Here is a 23,837-nt window from a genome sequence, read left to right on the forward strand (position 1 = left end):
CTCTGTACGAAAATCACTGACTGCGTTGTGTGCAGTCCGTGGCTGGTTGGACTCAGTGTTGGAATATACGCTTCTGTAGTGTTGGGCAGTTGCATGTGAACAGCGCGTAGCCTTGGGCAGTTGGAGGTGAGCCGCCAGCAGTGGTGGATGTGGAGAGTAAGATGCCAGAGTTTTGAGAGGTCACTATAAGAAGACGATCTGGACGTGTGTCCGCCAGAAAAAGAAAATTTGTAAAGATGGATGTCATATATATGATGACTTTTGAACATTATTAAGGTAAATACATTGTTTGTTCTCTATCAAAATCTTTCATTGGCTAACAATGCCTATCAGAATTTAGTGCCTTCAGTAGTTATAATATTTCGTTTAGCTGGCAGCATTGGCGCTCGCTGTATTGCAGTAGTTCGAGTAACGAAGATTTTTGTGACGTAAGTGATTCATGAAAGGTATAGGTTATTGTTAGTCAGGGCCATTTTGTAGGGATTTTTGAAAGTCAGGTTGTGATGCGCTAAAAATATTCTGTGTCAGTTTATTGATGATCAGAATAAGTACAATACTGGCCATTAAAATTGCTACACCACGAAGATGAGGTGCTTAATCCATCATAATTTGAGAAAAAAAGACCTTTAGCAGCAATCAGAAAAGCCGCGGTTTTAAATTTCACGTTCAAGAGATCGTTCACGCAGGAGAATTGTACAAACATACCGTCGTTTGCCCATCGAACAGACTCCCGTGTGAACGACAAAGTAGTCAGCATTCCCGGCAGAGACAAACCGCTGAGGAGTTGAAATCAAGTAAGTCATCATTACTGGATGCAATCCCAGTATGCTGTATGGTGCCCCATTGCAGGCTGTTAACGAAGGTAGGAGAATATGGAATAAGTCCACAAATATGTCAGTGGGTCGAATACTTCTTAAACTATGGAATTGAGTGTTCACCCAGAGACAAAGGTATCGTCAGGAGCGTATCAAGGAAGTGTTATAGAACTGATGTTATTCTCTATATACATACACTATGTGATCAAAAGTATCCGGACACCTGGTTGAAAATGACTCACAAACTCGTGGCACCCTTAATCGGTAATGCTGGAATTCGATATGGTGTTGGCCTACCCTTAGCCTTGATGACATCTTCCACTCTCGCAAGCATCCGTTCAATCAGGTGCTGGAATGTTTCTTGAGGAATGGTAGACCATTCTTCACGGAGTGCTGCACTAAGCACAAGTATCGATGTGGGTCGGTGAGGCCCGGCACGAAGTCAGCGTTCCAAAACATCCCAAAGGTGTTCTATAAGATTTAGCTCAGATCTCTGTGCAGGCCAGTCAATTACAGGAACGTTATTGTCGTGTAACCACTCCGCCACAGGATCTGCATTACGAACAGCTGCTCGATCGTGTAGAAAGATGCAATCGCCATCCCCGAATTGCTCTTCAACAGTGGAAAGGAAGAAGGTGCTTAAAACATCAATGTAGGCCTTTGTTGTGGTAGTGCCACGCGAAACAACAAGGGATGCAAGCCCCCTCCATGAAAAACATGACCACACAGTAAAACATCCACGCCCTGCCATCGGATCGCCACATTGTGTACCGTGATTCGTCACTCCACACAACGTTTTTCCACTGTTAAATCATCCAATGTTTACGCTCCTTACACCAAGCGAGGCGTCGTTTGGCATTTGCTGGCGTGATGTGTGGCTTATGAGCAGCCACTCGACCATGAAATCTAAGTTTTCTCACCTCCCGCCTAACTGTCATAGTACTTGATGTGGATGCTGATGCAGTTTGGAATTCCTGAGTGATGGTCTGGATAGACGTCTGCCTATTACGCATTACTACACTCTTCAACTGTCGGCGGTCTCTGTTAGTGAACAGACGAGGTCGGCCTGTATCTCTTGACGTTTCCACCTCACTATCAAATTGGGAACAGTGGACTTAAGGATGTTTAGGAGTGTGGAAACCTCGCGTACACACGTATGACACTAGTGACACCCGATCACCTGACCACGTTCGAAGTCCGTGAGTTCCGCGGAGCGCCCCATTCTGCTATCTAACGATGTCTAATGACTACTGCGGTCGCTGATATGGAGTACCTCGCAGTAGGTAGCAGCACGATGCACCTAATATGAAAATCGTATGTTTTTTTTGGGGGGGGGGGGGGTGCAGATACTTTTGATCACATAGTGTAAATGATTTGGCGAACATGGTGGGCAACAATCTGCGGTTGCTAGCTGATGGTACTGTGGTGTACGGTAAGGTGTTGAAGTTGAGTGACTGTAAAATGATACAAGGAGACTTCGATAAAGTTTCTGATTGGTGTGATGAATGGCAGCTGGCTCTAAATGTAGAAAAATGTAGGTTAATGCTGATGAATAGGAAAAAAACCGTAATGTTCAGATACAGCATTAGTATTGTGCTGCTTGACACAATCACGGTGTTTAAAATCGATAAGAAATAAAACGAGCATGTGAGGATTGTGGCAGGAAAGGCGAATGGTAGACTTCGGTTTATTGAGAGAATTCTAGGAAAGTATGGTTCATCTGCAAAGGAGACCGCATATAGGACGCTAGTTTGACCTATTCTTGAGTACTGCTCGAGTGTTTGGGATCAGTACCAAGATGGATTGAAGGAAGACATCGGAGAAATTCACAGGTGGGCTGCTAGATTTGTTACTGCAGGTTCGAACAACACGCATATGATGCGGAGATGCTTCGGGAACTCAAATGAGAATCCCTGGAGGGGAGGCGATGTTGTTTTCGAGGAAAATTATTGATTAAATTTAGAGAACCTGCATTTGAGGCTGACTGCAGAAGGAGTCTCTTGCTTCCAACATACATTGCGCGTTGTTGTTGTTGTTGTCTTCAGTCCTGAGACTGGTTTGATGCAGCTCTCCACGCTACTCTATCCTGTGCAAGCTTCTTCATCTCCCAGTACCTACTGCAACCTACATCCTTCTGAATCTGCTTAGTGTATTCATCTCTTGGTCTCCCTCTACTATTTTTACCCTCCACGCTGCCCTCCAATACTGAATTGGTGATCCCTTGATGCCTCAGAACATGGCCTACCAACCGATTCCTTCTTCTAGTCAAGTTGTGCCACAAACTTCTCTCCTCCCCAATCCTATTCAATACCTCCTCATTAGTTATGTGATCTACCCATCTAATCTTCAGCATTCTTCTGTAGCACCACATTTCGAAAGCTTCTATTCTCTTCTTGTCCAAACTATTTATCGTCCATGTTTCACTTCCATACATAGCTACACTCCATACAAATACTTTCATAAGGACCACGAAATACGACAGGAGGAATTGGGGCTTATAGAGAAACACATAATCGTCTTTCCCACATGCTGTTTGCGAGTGGATCAAAAAGGAACTGACTAGTAGTGGTAGGGGGTACCCTCCGCAAAGCGCAGTATATAAAAAAAAGGTCTTTTGATCATTTCCCCAATAATCAAGTTTTAAATCTAATTCATAACACTTTTCGTAGACAACTCCTTCTCTTTCACTGATGAATTTTTACTTAAAAACTGGTAGCCAACAAAAAAATGTAGTTGCATGGGTTGGAATAAAAATAATAAAGTGGTCGTTAATGTTAACACTAATCATGTATGCATATTCTGTAAACCGACTCGACCTCATGATTTAGATAAAAGAATCGTTCGAATGATCCATGGAACACGTAACTAACCAACTAAGAGAGAAACCATCACGTGCCACAATTACCTTTTGAGGAACAGGAATGATGACCGTATCAGCTCTTTCGTTGTCAGAAGCTGACGATCATCTTGCCAAAGTAGTTTAGGTGCCATGAGATGTGTGTACTGTTCTTCACCCAGGCGTCGACAAAAATTTTACAGAAAGAGCGGTATGACGTGCTGGGTATATACTCGACTCGTCACTGTTTTGTCAACACAGTGCATGGACATAATCAGCTACGCCCATCCCCCATCCACACACTCCTAGTCGATATAGTTCGCCTTTGCCTGATAGATTCCAGTAATCGCCGTTCTCTCTGCAAACGCGGCACGCGCTAATGACCGGCACTGACGCTAAAGCAGAAACTGCTCTCATGAGTAAACACAACTCTGTGCCATTGATCCCTCAAGTTGCCGGTTACTCTGCACTGCTATAAGCTGGCTGCAAGGTGATGTGGGGAGGAATCCAAGTGAGCGGATCCTTCGCTCGTAGGCCAGCTTCTAGCAACGCTTCCTGATGGTACCAGCTAACGCCCTGAGACCAGTGTTGTCCATAATTGTAGTTGCGGTCGCCGTACCATGAACCCTCATTGTTCGTCTTACTTGGATCTTTCACTCAATGTAGTGTTATTGTCCGAAGCAGATCGACTAGGCTGTTTACCTTTCTTGGACCACCAGCATCCACGGTGGAAAGCAGCAGACTTCGTGCTAATACGCTATGTTATTCTTTTGAGGAACTCTCCAACGTCTGCCTAACTCAAGATAGGCCCTCAACAAAATTCATTTCACTCCACGAAATGATATGCTTCAGCCCTCATGATCTGACTGATTTGCTGTGTCGAGCAAGTGAACATTACAATTTCGACAAGTGAGACAAAGTAGTAGAGAATCATGAAAGAAGGTTGTATACATGGAAGAACCCTGGAGATACTAGAAGGTATCAGATAGATTATATAATGGTAAGACAGAGATTTAGGAACCAGGTTTTAAATTGTAAGACATTTCCAGGGGCAGATGTGGACTCTGACCGCAATCTATTGGTTGTGAACTGTAGATTAAAACTGAATAAACTGCAAAAAGGTGGGAATTTAAGGAGATGAGACCTGGATAAACTGACTAAACCAGAGGTTGTACAGAGTTCCAGGGAAAGCATAAGGGAACAATTGACAGGAATGGGGGAAAGAAATACAGTAGAAGAAGAATGGGTAGATCTGAGGGATGAAGTAGTGAAGGCAGCAGACGATCAAGTAGGTAAAAAGACGAGGGCTGGTTGAAATCCATGGGTAACAGAAGAAATATTGAATTTCATTGATGAAAGGAGAAAATATAAAAATGCAGTAAATGAAGCAGGCAAAAAGGAATACAAACGTCTCAAAAATGAGATCGACAGGAAGTGCAAAATGGCTAAGCAGGCATGGCTAGAGGACAGATGTAAGTATGTAGAGGCTCATCTCACTAGGGGTAAGGTAGATATCACCCAAAGGAAAATTAAAGAGACCTTTGGAGAAAAGAGAACCACTTGTATGAATATCAAGAGCTCAGATGGAAACCCAGTTCTAACCAAAGAAGGGAAAGCAGAAAGGTGGAAGGAGTATATAGAGGGTCTATACAAGGGCAATGTACTTGAGAACAATATTATGGAAATGGAAGAGGATGTAGATGAAGATGAAATGGAAGATACGATACTGCGTGAAGAGTTTAACAGAGCACTGAAAGGCCTGAGACGAAACAAGGCCCCGGGAGTAGACAACATTCCATTAGAACTGCTGACAGCCTTGGGAGAGCCAGTCCTGACAAAACTCTACCATCTGGTGAGCAAGATGTATGAGACAGGCGAAATACCCTCAGACTCCAAGAAGAATATAATAATTCCAATCCCAAAGGAAGCAGGTGTTGACAGATGTGAAAATTACCGAACTATCAGTTTAGTAAGTCACGGCTGCAAAATACTAACGCGAATTCTTTACAGACGAATGGAAAAACTAGTAGAAGCCGACCTCGGGGAAAATCACTTTGGATTCCGTAGAAATATTGGAACACGCGAGGCAATACTGACCCTACGACTTATCTTGGAAGCTCTGAAGGTGGCAGAGGTTAGATACAGGGAGCGTAAAGCTACCTACAATTTGTACAGAAACCAGTCGAGGGCCATCAAAGGGAAGCAGTGGTTGGGAAGGGAGTGAGACAGGGTTGTAGCCTATCCCCGATGTTATTCAATCTGTATATTGAGCAAGCAGTGAAGGAAACAAAAGAAAAAATCGGAGTAGGTATTAAAATCCATGGAGAAGAAATAAAAACTTTGAGGTTCGCCGATGACATTGTAATTCTGTCAGAGACAGCAAAGGACTTGTAAGAGCACTTGAACGGAATGGACAGTGTCTTGAAAGGAGGATACAAGATGAACATTAACAAAAGGAAAACGAGGATAATGGAATGTAGTCGAATTAAGTCGGGTGATGCTGAGGGAATTAGATTAGGAAATGAGACACTTAAAGTAGTAAAGGAGTTTTGCTATTTGGGGAGCAAAATAACTGATGATGGTCGAAGTAGAGAGGATATAAAATGTAGACTGGCAATGGCAAGGAAAGAATTTCTGATGAAGAGAAATTTGTTAACATCGAGTATAGATTTAAGTGTCAGGAAGTCGTTTCTGAAAGTATTTTTATGGAGTGTAGCCATGTATGGAAGTGAAACATGGACGATAAATAGTTTGGACAAGAAGAGAACAGAAGCTTTCGAAATGTGGTGCTACAGAAGAATGCTGAAGATTAGATGGGTAGATCATATAACTAATGAGGAGGTAATGAACATAATTGGGGAGAAGAGGAAATTGTAGCACAATTTGACTAGAAGAAGGGATCGGTTGGTAGGACATGTTCTGAGGCATCAAGGGATCATCAATTTAGTGTTGGAGGGCAGCGTGGAGGGTAAAAATCGTAGAGGCAGACCAAGAGATGAATACACTAAGCAGATTCAGAAGGATGTAGGTTGCAGTAGGTGCTGGGAGATGAAGAAACTTGCACAGGATAGAGTAGCATGGAGAGCTGCATCAAACCAATCTCAGGACTGAAGACCACAACAACAACAACATATCTCCCTATTCTGTGAGCAGCGCTGCTATTATTCCTTTATTGCCCCGTGTCAGTATCCCATGAGATACACTGTCGGAAAAAAATAGAGTAACCTTTTAGATTTTTCCAACTCGGTCATGATTTATTGTTGCAACAGTGGACATGCAGTACAGGATATGGTTACATTTACACATGAGTAGCACGAGCGGTTCTGAGGTACCAGGTAACCATCCATGCTGCAACACTCATATTAGTACGTTGTGTACCCTCTACAGGCGGCAATGGAGGTGTTGACTCTGGCATCCAGTCGATCGTACAGATTGCGAATACTGTTATGCCCATCCTGCTCGTCCTGTTCACCTAGGTCCGTAAGAGTTGTTGCTTGACGAGTCGCACGAGCCGCTTCTCCTCCCATCATTTACCACACGCGCTCGGTTGGAGACAAGTCCGGAGATCGTGACGGACAGGGAAGTTGCTGCACATCTTGCGATGCACATTGAGTTACACGGGCAGTGTGTCGCGAGCATTATCCTCTTGGAACAACACATTAGCTTTCTGTTGCAAGAACGGCAAAAGGACGAGTCAAACAACATTCTGTAATTACCGAGCGCTCGTTCGCGTCACCTCTACAAACATCAAAGCTGAACGACAGTTGTAGCTTATTGCATGCTAGATCATAAGGCCTGGTGTTGGCCGATTTGTCTTAGACGAATGCATTCTACGAGACAACGCTCATCAGTGCTACGCCGAACGCGGAAACGACCATCACATGCGTGCGGGCAGAATCTGCTTTCGTCGCTGAAGACCATGGCGCGCCATTCCGTCTTCCAAGCGATCGCCTGACGGCGCCATTCGATGCATGATGGCGATGCTCTGGTGTGAGTGGAATACGGGCTAGAGGTGTCCGTACCAGTGGTCCCGCAGCTAATAACCGTTTCACAATAGTTCATATTGACACGTCTGGACTCACAAGCCCTCTAATGTGTGGTGTGGTGGCTGTACGATCTGCCACTGCTGCCCTTACAATGCGACGATCGTGGTGAGCGACTGTGCTGCGTGGGTGTCCAGAAACTCGTCTACGGGTGGGAAAATGTTCACGTGACCATGATACCAGCGTCTTTGCACAACTCACCCAGTACGTCCAACTTGTATGTAAGTTCTCCGAAAGGACTGTCCCGCCACTCGGGTGGCCACAGTTTGACCCCTTTCAAGCTCGCTCCGTTTGGCTAAGGGAAGCATGAGTGCACCTCCATGGCGTGTATGCCTGCTTTCTTAACACGCTTGCACCACACTGGCCTCGTAACTGTGAGCATTCCCTATTAAAGGGTACACGCAGCTGGTGCCTTGATAGCTAAATCAGTACGCTATCTGCTTGGCTGTTATCAGTACATCTACTATTCCACCAGGTGGCATATGAAATCATCGAATTAAAATCGACGTCGTCTTTCCAGGTGCATTTCTTTTTCGGCAGTTTATATTGTTTATTTGCAGTGTGTATAGGGACGTTCAGTTTTTTTTTTTTATTTTCTTCTAGTGTATTTATTCCTAATTCAGCTGATCACAAAACGCTCGCCTGCTGTGCTTTGTAGCTACTTATTTAAATGTCACATTCTATTTTCATACTTTTGTAAGCGCCTAATCACGCTCAGATTCCTTTGGCTGTAGTGCAGCACCTTTGAGCTGTAGTGTATTACGCATCACCTGATCGTCAGTGCTGTGTTTCAGCGGCACCCAACGAGGAGAGGCGCTTCTTCTCATTCCACGACTGGGGCGTGTCCGTGTACGAGCCGACGGCCTGCCGCCTCTACCACCAGATACAGGCCACCGACATCATCCCAGGAACACAGGTACTGCCGCCACTCAGCACCAACGACGTACGCTTTAGAGAACACACTACAGCGTGTCCGTGAAGTTCAGATATCATGCCAACAAATCTTATCTTGGGAACCATTAGAGAGAGAGAGAGCACCTCGGATTGCTGCAAAACTTTTATCAGTTTTCAAAGATTTTTTTCTGTTACGCCAGAATTTCCGTGTGTGGCTCTACTCGTCCCTCATACAGTAGCAACGCGCTATTCCAGTTCTGCCTACGTACATATGAGCATTGCAGCATCAACAGTCCTGATTGCTTCATTGATGCGTGTACGATGAGCAGCAGTCTGACGTAACCTCACAAAAAAGAAATCTAATGGCGTGACACTGGGAGAGCGCAGGGTACTATGTGATGGGACCATCAGCACCCATCCACTTCTCAGGAAATGTGTCACTGGATCATCCAGCACGTTCTAACTCCAGTGTGGGGGTGCACCTTCTTGCTGAAAGATGATGGACGGTTGCAGCTCCTTGATCCGTGGTAGCAGCAACTGTTCAAGTATATCCAGATAAATATTTTCCGTTACGCTTTTTTCTGGGAAGAAAAATGGGCTTATCACGCTGTCTTGTACTAGACCACATCAAACATTAAGCTGTCCAAGATTTATCCATGTCTGTTGTGTCGGTTTTCGGAGCCCCAGATCCTAATTTGGCGATTCACTTGTCGGAAATATGGAAAAGTATTTCGTCTGAATACGAGCACTTCTTCAGGTAGTCATTGTCAGCATCAGTGGAGGCCAGTACTGTCCACACGAGTACATAATGCAGAGGACGATCGATTGGCAGCCGTACATGGACCATTTGCACTTTGTTGGCAAAAAGGTGTAACCGCATCTGTAACACTTCACGGACCGCTGATCTTGCTTCCTGCAATTCGCGTTATACACGATGAACTGACTTCTGTGAGCTGCGTTGAAATGCAGGTTGCACTCTGTCAGCAAGTGCTTGAAACACGGGGGGACGTCCACTTCGAGGAAAGTCTCAGATATTGTCTGGATCATTAAGGTTTTTGAACCACCATATTATGCTTGTGTTTGGCGAGGGTGTGCTCCCACACTGGCGTCGATAACTCTGCAGTACCCTTTCCACAGATTTGGATTCTGCATACCAGATGACACATTGCAACTTATCCTGGCCTGTCGCCATTTTGATGCACTCCAAGTCATGTCTGCAATGAATTACAAAGGAAAAATACTTTGAGATGTTATTATTTTTTGAAATGGCATCGGGACTATATGAACGCACTCTATTTTCAACATACAATATCACTGCACATTTCATGAGAAAAGTAGACACTTGATTGCAAAGAGCCTAAAATCAGTTTCATTAACAGACATGTTCTTAACGTAAGTGAATGTGAGTGGGCATTTCAGGGATCAATTTGCTTCCCAGCGAACTGAGGACGATTGGATAGTGTTCAAGGGGAGTGATATTTGCGGAACATGTAGCAAGTAACGTCTTGTCTTGAATTTTTTCTCTTGTTTCAATTTCATTCCGGTACACACAACGAAGTACTTGGATTGTAAAAGGTGTAAGACAATGATATAGTCATTTGCCCAGAGTTTACAGTCTTTATGTCGTAGAAGGAGTGACGCAAATAAAAAAAAACTTTAGGGATGAGATTAAAACTCAAAATGAAAGGATTCAGTATTCACTAATGACGTTGGTAGCCTCATTGAAAGTGAGTAAGAATCATGTGACCTGTTGAATGGAACGAACAGTCTAACGCGAACAGAATGTGAATTAAGAGAAAACCGAAAAAAGACGAAAGTAATGAGGAGTAGCAGAAATGAAGTTAGCGACAAATTTGACATAAAATGTTTCGACCTAACAGTACACGAACTGAAGCAGTTCTGCTACGTTGGAAGCTCAAATGCTTCTGAGCACTATGGGACTCAACTTCTGAGGTCATTAGTCCCCTAGAACTTAGAACTAGTTAAACCTAACTAATCTAAGGACATCACACACATCTATGCCCGAGGCAGGATTCGAACCTGCGACCGTAGCGGTCTCGCAGTTCCAGACTGCAGCGCCTAGAACCGCACGGCCACTTCGTTGGAAGCTATTAGCACATGAAGACAAAGCATGGAGGTTATAAGAAACAAACAAAGAGGGCATAACTCTTTAAAAGAAGTCTTCAGCTATAAAATACAGATTTTTAAGGAAGAAGTGACTCATGGACCGTGGGAAAACCGGAAAAGAAGAGAATGAAACGGTTTGAGATGTGGTGCTGCTGAATGCTTCTGAAAATTGTGTGTGTTGTAAAGGATAAAAAATGAGGATGTTGTCCACAGAATTGCTCAGCAAAGGAATATTTGCTAAACATTGACAGAAATAAGGGTCAAGATGACAGAAAGTGGTTTAAGACGACAGGAGATAATTTTCATAATACTAGAGAGAATCGTAGAGGATAAGACTGTAGGAGAAGGCAGAGACTGAAACATATGACTTTTAGAGGGTAAATATTTATGGGAAGGAAGAGGCTAAAATATACCCAACAAATAATTGAGGATGTTGGGTGCAAGTGCTACAACGAAATGATGAGTTTGGCAGTTACGCTGTAGTTTTATTCATACAAATGATTTCGACTTAAGCCCAGGTCATTATCCACTTGAAAACGTGCATGGCCTTCGAAACTTATAGATTTTGATATGTGACTGTGCTGTTCGTGGTTAGTACTTAACACAAACTGTAATGACTCGGAAATTAAATCGAAACCGATTGTGTAAATAAATCAACAACATAATTACCAGCTGTAGTGTTTATTTTCAGTAAGTAGAAAATAACTAATTTATTGCTCACTGCAGACATTCATTTCTTAACAGTATGGTTATGGTTACTGAAGTTGGTCCAACTGAGGACGTCAAATATCTCCATAAAAGACAAGATCTCGTCCTTAATTTTGCGTTTTCCACCGCGGAAACAAAAATAACAAACAAACATTCTGTATTCATTCCACTCAAGATTCCTCCTTTGTCCACACATTTCTGCTTTTCGTTAAGATCATATACTGACAAGGGGAGGCCACGACGTTTGGAAGGGATTTACTGCAAAACTTCGTACACTCGTAGTACTCCATGAGGACAACAAAATGTGTAAGCAGTAGCGCGTATTTCTCAAGTGTTATTTAGAAAATCGCAAGATAATTTCTGTCGTCGAATATATGTCTGTGCGTGGCCATTAAAACCATAAAGCGGCTGCACCCGAGTGGTGCCTTCACTGTAGCTTAGCGTGTTGGGCCAGTGTGTTAGCCACCTTTTATAATAAAAGAACTGAGCGAACGGATCATCGAACAAACTGAACGGGTGTCATCGGACGTCCGGCCTGAACAAATTCAGTGAACAATATAGAACAATTTTCTTTTTTAAGTGTTTGGCGTTCAAGCCGCTGGATCACTTTATGCGTTTGGTCGTTTATTAGTCGATAGTTACGAATATTATATTATTTGTGACCATAATAATTATTAGACTGCCAAATAACATTGTAAATTTAATAAAAGTTCATCCGATTACACGTATTTTTCCATTATATCAATTGTAATATAAATAGTAAAGAAAATGACTGTGTTGAAAATATAAAAAAAAAACTGACGAACGGAACTCGATCCAGCGGCTTGAACGCCAACCACTTAACAAAAAAAAAAATTTGTTCTATATTGTTCGCTGAATTTGTTCAGGGTGGACGTCCGATGACACTGGCTCAGTTTGTTCGTTCATCCGTTCGCTCAGATTTTTTTAATTAGAAACGGAAGCTAACGCTCTGACCGAACACGCTGAGCTTTCATGCCGGCACCACTCAGCTGCAGCCGCTTCATGGTTAAAATAGCCACGCACAGAAATATATCTGACGACCGAAACTATCTTGCGATTTGCCCAATAACGCTTGAGAAGTACGCACTACTGCTTACACATTTTGTTGTCCTCAGGGGTAATACGAGTGTACGAAGTTTGCAGTAAATCCGCGTTCCAAACGTCGTGGCCTCCCCTTGTGAGTTGCACTATTGTAATTAAAATATCATGTTAATATATTATGTGTAGTACGCACATAAACAAAATTATATGTAATACGTAAGTAAACAGAAAAGAAGTAAGTTAATAACATTTGTTATTTACATGCTACAGTTAAGTATTTAACACAAAGCTGTTGGTGTGCGCGGTAGCTGGTGGTGGCGAGACGTGTGTGTTTGTGTGTGTGTGTGCCGTGCCAGCAGCAGTACGTGTGCGGCGACAAGGGCGCCAACTGCAGCTGGGGGCAGGCCATCAACGTGGCCAACCGCTACGTGTACGTCGCGCAGCCCCGCAACGACCGCGTGCTCGTCATCAGCAAGATACAGATGGTCGTCGTCGACGTGAGTAAGCCTTGCTCCCGCACACTGCTTCCCCTCTAGTACTCTCAGATCTTACATCGAATGTACAAAGAAATCGTACTGGCGACTGTCAAGGAGTTTTAATTTTCACCTCGACAAAATTAACTTGCGACTTTGAAAGGTAATGATGCCAGTCCTGCTCCACAATTCAGCCCTCAATGTGGCACATTTTTCTTAACCATGCATGACTTGGCCGTGACCTGGTAGCAGAAGTTTGCATCTTGGGTGTTAAACAAACGTTCCGCCTCCAAAATTATCTAGTTGTTATTATAGAAATTCTTGTCACGCAATGGTGTCTTCACAAGAGAAAAGAGGAAGAAGTAACTGCGTGCTGTGTCAGGAGAATGCAGCAGGGAGGCAAAATGCGGTAGCCCAAAAAAGCAGCATGTCTGACTGTGTGCTGTGCAGAATGACCGGGTGCGATGTCATGGGGCAGAAGTACCTCCTTGAACCGAATCCCAGGGCGCTTCGCCCTAACAATGACCCGTAATTCCGCCATGAGATTTCTGTAGTGTGCTCCTGTGTTGGTTTGTCACTTATGAGCATAATCTGTTAACATCACTCTATGACACTCCCAAGAAATGTCCAGCGTCACCATGCCCGATGATGGTTGAGTCTTCGCCTTTTACGGCTTTAGTGAATCCCTATTTTTCCACTGCTTGGTTTGCTTTTTTCTCTGTCTTAATGATAGACGTAGCAGTCGCCCATAGTGACTGGCCTGCTAGAGAAGTTGTTGGTGTGACAGCGATGCCGTATTTCCGCTGATACCTCAGTTCAGTGATCAGTTCTAAGGAGTGTGAGCAGTCGCGTGACTCTTTGTCATGTTCAATATTTCGTGCAAGATGTTGCAAGCTCATCCAAGACATATTCTCTTCAGTTTTCCCCTATCGCCTCGATTCTGGTGTGTCGGTCGTAGATCACAAGGGTCTCCACATATCTTGCTGCTCCTGGTTCGTTCTTCGTCATTCAGACTTGTTTGACCACTATGGAACCGTCTATGGTAGCAAACGACTGGCTCAAACGATTGTGAATTGTTGCCGCACACTTTCATAAACTCAGAATGGGTTGTTGCAGCTTTTCTCCCCTTCAAGTTCACAAAATAAATTACCGTACAATGCTCCATTTCATCGACGGGCTGCTTAATTTTCTTTTGACTCCTCTTGTGGCGGCCCACGGCACTCTGCTGTGTGTACGAGGACTGCAGATATGGACCAGCAAGCAAACAAAAAATTAACTGCATAATTTTATTTTTTCTTAACTTTAGGACTATGGTTCATAATAAAATGTAAAGGCAACATGTCTCTAAAATAAATTTTCCTGAGCTCCTTGGATATTTTCATAAACATTCCCAAGAGATAATTCGCTTCATAAACTACATATTTCCGTTACAACATTTTTTTAAAAAGCTGTGTTACACGTTGGGCGACACGTCCCACGTTGGTGGAGTATCATATGTTCGAGCCTTCTTTACATATATGTAACACCATACTTCAAACTATATTGGTAGTATTTTGGTAATTTAAACACAGCTCACTACAAAAATTTAACTCACGACTGGGGCATTTTAGAAAACTGTTGTAAGTTGCACCGGAAGAACTCCGTAAGAAAACACTGAGAATTGGATTTACATGTATTCAGCTACATCTAAATTAAGTTTTTCATCTGCCAGTACTTCGATATTTGCTCTGATAATTTTCTTTGTCGCACAACAGCTAAGGAGGGATGAGTGCCAGGTTACAAGGTTCTTGAGTCGATAAACAAGTGAATTTAAAAGATAGTCTTGTAGATACAATTTTTGTTCTGTAGTATGAGAGACATACACCTTCAGATGACTTTTCAATCCCATGCTTAATATGAAAGTGAAATTATGATGGAATCAGTAAATTACTGCTTGCAACGAAATTTAACAAGAGACTGGGAAAGGTGATCTAAAAGGTAAAGTGTAGTAAACGAAACATTAGTAAGTTAAATGAGTTTTACCGCCAAATAAAATGAAAGTAGATTCTCCAAAATGGCATTAGGAAATCACTGAATTCAGAAGTAAGGATCTCGAGATTTTTTCACTGTAGGGTTTGGGATTAGAGAATTCAAAATTATCTGTTTAGTGTTGAAGTTGGGAAAGTAAATCATCTTCAGGCCTGATAGAGTAACTTTCATTTTCTTCTGCGGCTATGGAGCCCAGGCCGTATGGAAAGTCTGCTTTGTTTTAGAGCAACAAGTGCGAAGATTATCGCATACTGTCGTCACCAGTTCCGTATTTTAAGGCATTATTAGACAGCGGCTGTGTAGAAAGATTGCTAGTGTAAGCTGAGGTCTCCTTACTTTCGGCTTAACTCACTTTGTCGCCTCCGGTGAATGTAATGTTTGCACATTTAAAAAAAAAAAAAACCGCACAAAATGTTTGAGATCTGGTGAATGAGCCATGCGGGTTCTTAAAGAGTGACACCGTGTGGGGCAGCTCAGTGGTTACCTCACTGGCTTCGAATTTGGGAAGATATCGGTTCAAACCCGCGTTCGGCCATCCTGATTTAGTTTTTCCGAGATTTCCCCAAATGGCTTAAGGCAAATGGTGAGATGGTTTCTTCTAAAGGGCACAGATGCTTTCCTGCCCCATCCTTCGATAGTCCGAGCTTGTGCTCCGTCTCTAATGACCTCGTTGACGACGGTACGTTAAAGACTCATCTCGTTCTCCTCCTCCTCCTTTACAGATTGACTCCGCAATCAGGTCCAGAGAGACACACGAATCTGCCAGTTGGTTTGTCACACTGTGCCTAACGCACCATCGGACCCATTATTGAAAGTCCATACCTTAGTGTCATGTTATCCCATCCGCTGATATCAGATTACGACACTCCACCCGCTGATTCTCCTTCAGATAGTTCCTCATTTCTCCTCACGAGTGAACAAAGCATTTCCAGTTCAAGGATAAATTTCATGTCCTACTAAGGGAAAAAACTCCTCTGTAGGGAGCCTACCAAATGTACTGCACAGCTATAGACGCAAACTGCCACTCAGGTGTCATGTAGCGGTAATCTAAAACTGCTAGGCTGCCACTTTGGTGATAATTCGCTACCGCAGATGCCCTCTGTGCTAAAACCTATTTTACTTCGGCCTATCCCTAACTAGTCATGTGATTGTGGCTGCATTCAGGATGAATCCATAACAGTTTGTCCTCAGTGGTATGGGTGGGTAACGATGAGGTGTTGGGCTGCAGGTGGTGGTGACGGACAAGTTCCCCGTGGAGCTGCACTACGTGCCGCACCTGGACCAGGTGTGGGTGCTCAACTGGCGCGCTGAGCACGACAGCGGTATCAAGACCATCCAGGTGATCCGCGACGCCTCGCAGAAGCGCAAGCACCACACCGTGCACCCGGAGCCCATCGACGGCCAGTTCGACCTCGTCCAGGGGCTCTTCGTGCCGCCGCTGCAGGTCTGTACCTGAGTACTCTCTACACTAGGAGGATCGTAGGTTTCGTGGGACAGATATTGTTTTTGTGTAGTCTGATGCTGTTACTGCTAAAACTGTTTACAAATACGTTGTGTACCTTTTATTAGTTCATTTCATTAGTGGCTTATGGTGTGTTTGTTTGTGGGGAGGGGGGGGAGGGCCGTGTCTGACGGTGTGCATGGAGGGCACGTGCTGGACAGAATGAGATACAGGTGATGAGGTACTGAAAAGGTGTATTGTAAGTACACAAATATTGTAGAAGATTGCCTAAAATACTTGCTCAGTAACAGATTCAGCAGGAGGGAAGTAAAAGGAAAAAGCTCAAGAGGAGGGACTAAATAAAAAAACCATAAGGACAGACAAAGTGAAACTACTGCATTTTCGTGTAATGTGAGTAAGGGATAGATACAGGATATACAAAAATGAGTAGCCATTACTCCATAATTCCCCAAGTTTCATGTAGAACATTAAATAAAAAATAATTAATTAAGGCAAGTTAATTAAAGAACTTGAGATCTGCTCTTACTAACGTGCTGTATTTTGCGGACAAAGCAAAGGGTGAAATGTGGGTATGAGGGAGCATGAAGACCTTCCCATTGTGTGACACGTCCTCTGTGCCATTGGGCGGAATTGTTGTGAAATTTGGTGCCAATGTGACTTAGTTTATCCATGTTACACCTTAAGTAAAAAATTCTGAGCTCTGACCATTTTCTTCCCGTGTGTCGACACATTGCCGTTTGAGGCGTCGCCGTGCCCGAGGGTGACGTCCCAGGGCACCACTTCTTTGCGCTTTTACATAGGAAGGCTGTAGGAACCCTTCAGCGAAATTTCATACTTCTGTATCGCGACTGAAGACAATTATGTGGTTTCAAAAAAGTGACCTTCTAATTGTGATGCGGTGTGTAGAATAAGGTGACAATTAACCTTTTACTCATTTAACGTCACTATCTAACTCTCAATATCCTCACAAGCATCAATCACGCTCACTACTTGTAGAATCACCTCTCTGGAAACGAAGTAATGTGTGTCAAGTCTTCGTGCCCTTTGGCTTCAGTAGCTACAGCGTGCGGCTCCGAGTTTGCTACCAAAAATGGAAAGTTTCGTCGGATGTGGGTGAATTATTAACGGACTTCGAAGGAGACTAAAAGCCGCTACAGATTGATACGTGCAAAACATAACATTGAATTTCCGCATCACAGACAAAGGCAGTAAAATTTTGTCTCGTAAGGAATCACAGAGTAGTACCTTTGCCTTTAAGTACTGAGTTTCATTCCTTAAGCTTTGCCAAGGTAACATTAACTTCTGGTTCCTAAAATACGACTTATTTTTCGCGCTTTGAGAATACATTACGTTATTAGTTTAATCAATGTCCTAACGTAGTCCTGTGAGAATGGTTGGTGAGTATATGTAGAACCTGCAATAGGTATTGTTCGGAAGAGCACAGCTGGCCAAGACTTAAGACGATAAATCGAAAAAAATACTAGAAATCAAAGAAAATACTAGTTTTGCATCATCTCCTTCATCTCTCTTTCCCATCCTTTATCCGTTGGTTACACACCCGGGCATCCATCATCAAATGTCTTAGATGAATATTGGTAATAGGGTAGATATACGTATTACTGGTCGAGAAGGAATGCCGCTTGAGGAGCAAATATAGGTGCGATGGTCTTCATTCTGCATTGTAGAAGTAGCGGGAAAACATTTTCTTCCGCATATGAGGCAGACCACATTGCTTCTACAGAGGAGGCTGATTTCTGATGTTGACTGACCAACGGCCATCCACATCGTGAACTTATAGTACAGATGTCCAGTTATCAAATTTTGAAACCGACAGAGATTGGTTGCATCTATTTTAGCAACGATTCGGCATTGTGTATCACTTGGCAATGCTGTCATCGAATTCTTTGGATCTAATAGCCTAGTTTTCCACCTCACAGGTTATCGAAGAGCCTGCAGTGACTTTTGAATGCCTCCGAAAATGAAAGTTGAAAAATGTAGAATGTCCAAACGAGGTCGCTCGACGACACACTACAAGGGAACGGTTGCCAAAATGAAATATGAGAGTGGAGAAAGATATGTACAGATTAGGTAAATGTAAAGTTATGAAGTTGGTTGCAGTTAGTACGAAGGGACATCAAAAAGTGTGTTACACAGTAATGTGGCAGACCAAGTAACTTTTATTGAATGCTGCACTATACCACAAATTAACACAGATACACGACAGTATTTTCCTACATAGTCACCAGGTCACGGTAAAGAACGATCGAATCGTACTATCAATGATTCAGTTACTCGACGATAGATATCTGCAAGGAACCATTCGAGCACCACTTTCTGATCATCCACGTTGTCAGAAAGCCTGTGATTGCTGCGAATTAGTTCCTCGACTGCTTAGACAACTGCGTCTGTGGTCGAGGTCGATTGCCTTCATTCCCGATCAGTATTAACCACGTCTTTAGCACAGCCCTCGACTGTACGGCCTTTGCCACATGATTAGCACCATTTTACTACGGCAGGATACGATATTGCATTTGGTCTCTATATCGCCACAATTTTCCGTTGAACGTTTGTGCAATTTAGACGCTATGCCAACAAGAATCGCACTGCTCTGTGCGCTTCAGCTGTGGAGTACGTTCCCAGTTGCCGCACCACTTTACCCCACACCGTGATGCATCTTTTATCAGCACCACCGCTGAAGTGTGCCTGCACCACGCTTGTTGCGCAAAGGTTTTAGCGTGGGACGAAATGTCTAACTTAGTGTTTGAAGTCTCCTGCTACTTATTTGACGTCTGTGGTGATTTCGCATCATACGAGTCCCATTACGATACTTTTCGTGACATACCAGAAATAAATCTGTAGAAAACCTTGTCTGTAGGTTTCCATTGCAGATATCTATTCTAGGTTAGGAACTTGCGCTTAGAACGTAAGATTTTTATGCCCTTTATAACTGGGCACTGTATACAAGCCAAACACATTTGCTTAACTCAGCGGTAAAGACCGTGAGTATGTGAATTTTGTCTTTTAGGTTAAATCTATAGAGCGTGCAACTCCTCCTCTCTGCTAACACAAAAAGGTACCTTTTAACTCAGTTTGATGTTCGAAATTTACATTGGGGATCACCACATCGTCATTTGGGTGCTCGACCAACAATCAAGTATAATGTTGTAGATTCCGCATCCTCCGACATGTACGACAGTTTGGATCTAAATGTCACAAAACAGTAGTTCATGTAACTCACACTCTAGCATCCGTCTAGTATCTGTGACGACTTCAACGAACAGTATAAAACTAAAGTGAATAATCAGAGTTTTTGTTTTATGTCTGCCAGTGAGTAATATTAGTTCCCTTCCGAAAGTAAAGCCTTCCTCCCCGTTTCTTAGAGATTTATAACATCCGAATGAAATACAGATTGTTTTAAAGTAATTTAAGTTTCGTTGTATTTACCAAAGGAGCAACTGCGTAGTCTTCCGGAATGATATGGAAATGCGTAAAAAACAGAGGCGCGCCTTTCAATTCATTTGCATTTCTTTCTTGTTTCAATTTCCACAATCCCACTGTGGCTCTGTAACACGACACATTTCTAGTATTCCTTTCTGTCATACGTATTACTTCTGAATACACATAAACACTAGCAAAAGACGCAGAGAACGAAATAATGGAGCTTACTGCAATTACGCAGTCATACTTAATTTTGTACTAATTTGTTAAATCAGCGTCATGTTGACAGCAGCGTGGTGGAGCAGTGGTATAAGAGAATGGAATTGGATTCGCTAAACAGTGGTTTGAGTTTCCATTAGCAATCAAAATTTGTCTTCCCATGGTTTCTATAATTCATTGAGAATGAATACTGGAATGGTTCCTTAAAATAGAGACATAGCCTGTGCTTTGTCCTCATATGAGCTTGTGCTCCATTTCTAATGGCCTCGACGTCGGTAGGGCTTTAAGCTCTAAGCTTCTTTCCCTACTTCATGCCGACTGACATTTTATGACATTACGAGTATTCAGGTCGCGGAGATAACTGCAACGTTCAGCTCGACTGCCGAGCAGGTCTGGCTCCAATTAAGCAGAGTGACAGGTGGGCGCGGGATTTTTCCCCGTGGCTCCGTGCAAGCGCAGGTGAGGCGCTGCTGTGGCTAAAGTCAGCTAAATATAAGATGGATGTTACATTTTCAGGGATACTACATTACACACGTTACATACATAACACAACAGAAACAAGCACAACATCAAAATCTTAAGCTACTGGCCTATAACACTGCTACACCACGAAGATGACGTGCTACAGACGCGAAATTTAACCGACAGGAAGAAGATGCTGTGATATGCAAATGATTAGCTTTTCAGAGCATTCACACAAGGTTGGCGCCGGTGTCGACACCTACAACGTGCTGACATGAGGAAAGTTTACAACCAATTTCTCATACACAAACAGCAGTTGACCGGCGTTGCCTGGTGAAACGTTGTTGTGATGCCTCGGTAAGGAGAAGAAATGCGTACCATCACGTTTCCGACTTTGATTACGTTACATTTCAGATGTGTTACGACCCGTGGCTCTACACTTCATTCGATCCCTACGAAACCCTACATTTCAGCAGGATAATACACGACCGCATGTTGCAGTTCCTTTACGGGACTTTCTGGACACAGAAAATGTTCGACTGCTGCCCTGGCCAGCACATTCTCCAGATCTCTCACTAGCTACAAATAGCTTTAAGGCAATTCCTCACCTAATCATCCCAGATTATTATGAAAAATAATTCAAATGGTTACGTATGTCAATGGCCATTGATAAACGTTACACTAAATCGCTGTGGAAGTGGCAATAATAAACACTAAAACATGTTGTTGTTGTGGTCTTCAGTCCTGAGACTGGTTTGATGCAGCTCTCCATGCTACTCTATCCTGTGCAAGCTTTTTCATCTCCCAGTACCTACTGCAACCTACATCCTTCTGAATCTGCTTAGTGTATTCATCTCTTGGTCTCCCTCCACGATTTTTACCCTCCACGCTGCCCTCCAATACTAAATTGGTGATCCCTTGATGCCTCAGAACATGTCCTACCAACCGATCCCTTCTTCTGGTTAAGTTGTGCCACAAACTTCTCTTCTCCCCAATCCTATTCAATACTTCCTCATTAGTTATGTGATCTACCCATCTAATCTTCAGCATTCTTCTGTAGCACCACATTTCGAAAGCTTCTATTCTCTTCTTGTCCAAACTATTTATCGTCCATGTTTCACTTCCATACATGGCTACACTCCATACGAATACTTTCAGAAATGACTTCCTGACACTTAAATCAATACTGGATGTTAACAAATTTCTCTTCTTCAGAAACGCTTTCCTTGCCATTGCCAGCCTACATTTTATATCCTCTCTACTTCGACCATCATCAGTTATTTTGCTCCCCAAATAGCAAAACTCCTTTACTACTTTAAGTGCCTCATTTCCTAATCTAATTCCCTCAGCATCACCCGACTTAATTAGACTACATTCCATTATCCTTGTTTTGCTTTTGTTGATGTTCATCTTATATCCTCCTTTCAAGACACTGTCCATTCCATTCAACTGCTCTTCCAAGTCCTTTGCTGTCTCTGACAAAATTACAATGTCATCGGCGAACCTCAAAGTTTTTATTTCTTCTCCATGAATTTTAATACCTACTCCGAATTTTTCTTTTGTTTCCTTTACTGCTTGCTCAATATACAGATTGAACAACATCGGGGAGAGGCTACAACACTGTCTTACTCCCTTCCCAACCACTGCTTCCCTTTCATGTCCCTCGACTCTTATAACTGCCATCTGGTTTCTGTACAAATTGTAAATAGCCTTTCGCTCCCTGTATTTTACCCCTGCCACCTTTAGAATTAGAAAGAGAGTATTCCAGTTAACATTGTCAAAAGCTTTCTCTAAGTCTACAAATGCTAGAAACGTAGGTTTGCCTTTCCTTAATCTTTCTTCTAAGATAAGTCGTAAGGTCAGTATTGCCTCACGTGTTCCAGTGTTTCTACGGAATCCAAACTGATCTTCCCCGAGGTTGGCTTCTACTAGTTTTTCCATTCGTCTGTAAAGAATTCGTGTTAGTATTTTGCAGCTGTGACTTATTAAGTTGATAGTTCGGTAATTTTCACATCTGTCAATACCTGCTTTCTTTGGGATTAGAATTATTATATTCTTCTTGAAGTCTGAGGGTATTTCGCCTGTTTCATACATCTTGCTCACCAGATGGTAGAGTTTTATCAGGACTGGCTCTCCCACGGCCGTCAGTAGTTCCAATGGAATATTGTCTACTCCGGGGGCCTTGTTTCGACTCAGGTCTTTCAGTGCTCTGTCAAACTCTTCACGCAGTATCATATCTCCCATTTCATCTTCATCTACATCCTCTTCCATTTCCATAATATTGTCCTCAAGTACATCGCCCTTGTATAGACCCTCTATATACTCCTTCCACCTTTCTGCTTTCCCTTCTTTGCTTAGAACTGGGTCTCTTGATATTCATACCAATCGTTCTCTTATCTCCAAAGGTCTCTTTAATTTTCCTGTAGGCGGTATCTATCTTACCCCTAGTGAGATAGGCCTCTACATCCTTACATTTGTCCTCTAGCCATCCCTGCTTAGCCATTTTGCACTTCCTGTCGATCTCATTTTTGAGACGTTTGTATTCCTTTTTGCCTGTTTCACTTACTGCATTTTTATATTTTCTCCTTTCATCAATTAAATTCAGTATTTCTTCTGTTACCCAAGGATTTCTACTAGCCCTCGTCTTTTTACCTACTTGATCCTCTGCTGCCTTCACTACTTCATCCCTCAAAGCTACCCATTCTTCTTCTACTGTATTTCTTTCCCCCATTCCTGTCAATTGCTCCCTTATGCTCTCCCTGAATCTCTGTACAACCTCTGGTTCTTTTAGTTTATCCAGATCCCATCTCCTTAAATTCCCATCTTTTTGCAGTTTCTTCAGTTTTAATCTACAGGTCATAACCAATAGATTGTGGTCAGAGTCCACATCTGCCCCTGGAAATGTCTTACAATTTAAAACCTGGTTCCTAAATCTCTGTCTTACCATTATATAATCTATCTGATACCTTCTAGTATCTCCAGGGTTCTTCCATGTATACAACCTTCTTTCATGATTCTTAAACCAAGTGTTAGCTATGATTATGTTGTGCTCTGTGCAAAATTCTACCAGGCGGCTTCCTCTTTCATTTCTGTCCCCCAATCCATATTCAACTACTATGTTTCCTTCTCTCCCTTTTCCTACACTCGAATTCCAGTCACCCATGACTATTAAATTTTCGTCTCCCTTCACAATCTGAATAATTTCTTTTATTTCATCATACATTTCTTCAATTTCTTCGTCATCTGCAGAGCTAGTTGGCATATAAACTT

The 23,837-nt window shown here is 42.8% G+C and overlaps 1 protein-coding gene across 1 annotated transcript in view; it reads left to right on the plus strand.

Annotated features, from left to right (window-relative positions):
- Positions 1-23,837, plus strand: part of LOC126440939 (follistatin-related protein 5-like) — a 133,925-nt gene that overhangs the window by 75,885 nt on the left and 34,203 nt on the right. Inside the window, exons 9-11 of the mRNA XM_050090678.1 lie at positions 8,489-8,610; positions 12,845-12,982; positions 16,215-16,430. Coding sequence (XP_049946635.1) covers positions 8,489-8,610; positions 12,845-12,982; positions 16,215-16,430 — 476 coding nt within the window. The remainder of the gene's footprint in view (positions 1-8,488; positions 8,611-12,844; positions 12,983-16,214; positions 16,431-23,837) is intronic.

Source organism: Schistocerca serialis, chromosome 1, assembly GCF_023864345.2.
Source record: "Schistocerca serialis cubense isolate TAMUIC-IGC-003099 chromosome 1, iqSchSeri2.2, whole genome shotgun sequence".
Lineage (NCBI taxonomy): Eukaryota > Metazoa > Arthropoda > Insecta > Orthoptera > Acrididae > Schistocerca > Schistocerca serialis.